This window comes from Notothenia coriiceps, unplaced genomic scaffold, assembly GCF_000735185.1.
Source record: "Notothenia coriiceps isolate Sejong01 unplaced genomic scaffold, NC01 NC01_scaffold00002178, whole genome shotgun sequence".
NCBI lineage: Eukaryota > Metazoa > Chordata > Actinopteri > Perciformes > Nototheniidae > Notothenia > Notothenia coriiceps.
In genome coordinates this window covers 1,556-4,296 of record NW_011334879.1, presented here as the reverse complement: position 1 = coordinate 4,296, position 2,741 = coordinate 1,556, and the positions used below count along the sequence as shown (strand labels likewise).

General features: G+C 45.2%; 1 protein-coding gene across 1 annotated transcript; it reads left to right on the top strand.

The window, feature by feature from the left end:
• Positions 1 to 120: 120 nt before the first annotated feature.
• Positions 121 to 2,444, top strand: LOC104966076 (ELKS/Rab6-interacting/CAST family member 1-like; the record flags this gene model as incomplete). The annotated part of the gene is made up of 2 exons (XM_010795207.1): positions 121 to 271; positions 2,313 to 2,444. Coding segments are annotated over exons 1-2 (243 nt in total), but the record flags the coding sequence as incomplete, so codon positions are not given.
• Between the last annotated feature and the right edge of the window lie 297 nt (positions 2,445 to 2,741).

Genomic DNA, 2,741 nt, shown 5'->3' with positions numbered 1-2,741 from the left:
TTGTGTGTGCCCGTGTGTCCGTCGAGTGTGTGTGTGTGTGTGTGTGTGTGTGTGTGTGTGTGTGTGTGTGTGTGTGTGTGTGTGTGTGTGTGTGTGTGTGTGTGTGTGTGTGTGTGTGTGTGTGTGCGCGTGCAGGCAGATTAAGGACCAGTCGAAGAAGATGTCCAACCTGAAACACATGGAGCAGCTGGAGAAGAGCAGGAACGCCCAGCTGATGGACGACGCCAAGAAGAGAGAGGACAACCTGAACCAAAGCTCCCAGCAGATCAAGGTGAGAAGGGAGGAAGAGGAGGAAGAGGAGGGATGAGTGGGAAGAGGAATCTGGGAGTTTACGCAGGGAGATGGGTGGAAAGAAAGTAAGACAGAAAAAGTTTCTCTCCTTCTCTCCGTCCTACCTTGAATAATGTCTGCTCTCACAACAACGGTTCATCATAACGTGACAATTGCGACAGGAAGCAGCCTGAGGCAATGTCAAACACACTCCTCTCACACACACACACCATGCAGCTCTCGCTTTGGGAGTATGACGGGTAACTGAAGGGGATGATTGACATCCTGTGGAGAGGAGAGGAACATGGTCGTAGCAGTGAAGAAGAGGAAGGAGCTGAGGTGATTAGAGGAGGAATAAAGGACACACACACTGAAACATGCAGTGAATGCTGTGGGTTTGCGTGGAGTGAGAACATCTCCTAATTGTCTGCCGAGGTGTGGATCAACCACAACATGAACAGCCATGTGTTTTCGTTTTTATCCTATTTCAGGATTCCTTCATTACTTTTATGTTCCTTTTCTTTCTCGTCCATCTTCGTCATCCTCCTCCCTCTTCTCTTCCAGTAATCACAACCTCAGTGCTCAGTGGCCGATGAGAGGCAGATGAAAACACTCTGTGTGTGTGTGTGTGTGTGTGTGTGTGGCTGTGATGGACCTTTGGTTTAAGGAGTTGGGAACTTGTCATTTCTGTGTATGCATGTGGTTAGGAGATGAGCTGAAAGCTATGTGAGTCAGTCCCACTTATGAGACCGCAGCGGTTACGACCATGGCTAGTGTGTGTGTGTGTGTGTGTGTGTGTGTCAATTGACAGCAATCCTGCATTCTTTAACCAGCACAGTTAAGGCAATGTGTGTGTAACTCAGAGCGTTTATTTAATTCAGCACAATAGGAAGATTGAACCTAATTAAAGTCCATCTCAGTCTGCATAGTTAGACAGCCAGTCATGTTGGATCTGGAGCAGGGTTCAGATGTGTTGGAGATGTCCCTGAGGTCTCTGCAGCGCCACTGTAATGTCTCATCCTCCTCTCCATCAGGTATTCATTCAACTCTAATTGAACCAAGAAGCCTGGCACAAGGCTATGGGGAATCGGTGGACAGGTCACGTAGTCGTTTTACTTGGAAACTGCTTCATGAGTGTCCTCGGAGTCCGCTGGAGGATCACATTTTGTCTAATTTGCGAATATTTTGCAGCTTATTGCAGTCGTTGGAATGAAGAGTGTCCAAGGTTTTAACCCTTGGGACGTGTTAAGCAAGATGTGACAGAGAAAGCTGTGTTACAACAACCTGATGTCATTTAGTAACATGCAGTCTTGATTTGAAGTATCCTAGACCAAGGTGTTGTACTGCATGTGAGCCAATGGATTCTCTGGCCAGTGTTTTACATGAAAAGCCTCCCATGAAACCATTTGATGACCCAGATGCCAAATTGTATAGTATATAGATGAAGTATTCGAAGGATTGTCATAAGAACTTTGTACAGACTTCTATGGTGCATAGATAATACATCCTATTAACTTCCTCTACTGCAAGCATGATGTTTGCTTTGTGGTTTCGCATTGATTTGTCCCTTATTTTTTAAGTGGATTGGAAACAAATGTGGAAATATATGCTCCCCTGACTAAAGCTTTCAGGATCTGTAAACCTTTATCTGATGTCATCATGAAATACAATATTTAATTGATCTGATACTTGGGTCCATTACAAAATACCTGCTTATGTAATTAATGTTTAAGGAGAACAATTCAATTAAACTCTGCTCATTTTCAGGTTCATATTAGCACAAACCACAACACAAGGATTGTAGCCTTTGCAGACCATGTACATGCACAGAAACCTATAGAACACACTGCAGGAGAGGAAACCCCTCAAAAGGCATCAGGGCCTCTTTCAATTATTATTAAAACCCTTGATGAGCCAAAATACAGTCACAGAACTTTACATACTATGTGTATGTTTCTTAATAAGAGCTAAATTAATAAACTGATTTTATGAGCACGGCTAAAGTTTCCGCTCTCCTCACATTGTGTGCTTTCTCTCTGCAGGACTCCCTCCGTCAGAAGGAGGAGCGCATCGAGGAGCTGGAGGAGGCGCTGAGGGAAAGCGTTCAGATCACAGCGGAGAGGGAGGTGGTGCTCGCCCAGGAGGAGCATTCACGCACACACTCTGAGAAACAGGTCAGTAGCAAACACGCACAGTATACAGTGTGCATGACTAAAGAGGATGCCTACCCAAAACCAGTTCATGTGTGACCCAAACCTTTCCCTAAACCCCTATCAGTTATTATTTGTAATCCCTCCTGAGGATTTCCTTCATTTCCCTATCTTTGCTGGGACATTTGGACACGCACACTAGGAAGCACACACAGACAAACATCTTAGGGGCGACATAGAAACCCTTTCTGACATAGCTAAACATCGCTTTGCCAAAGGTGGCTAATGGCAGAGGCAGAACGCCCTGTGCCAACTGAGCTC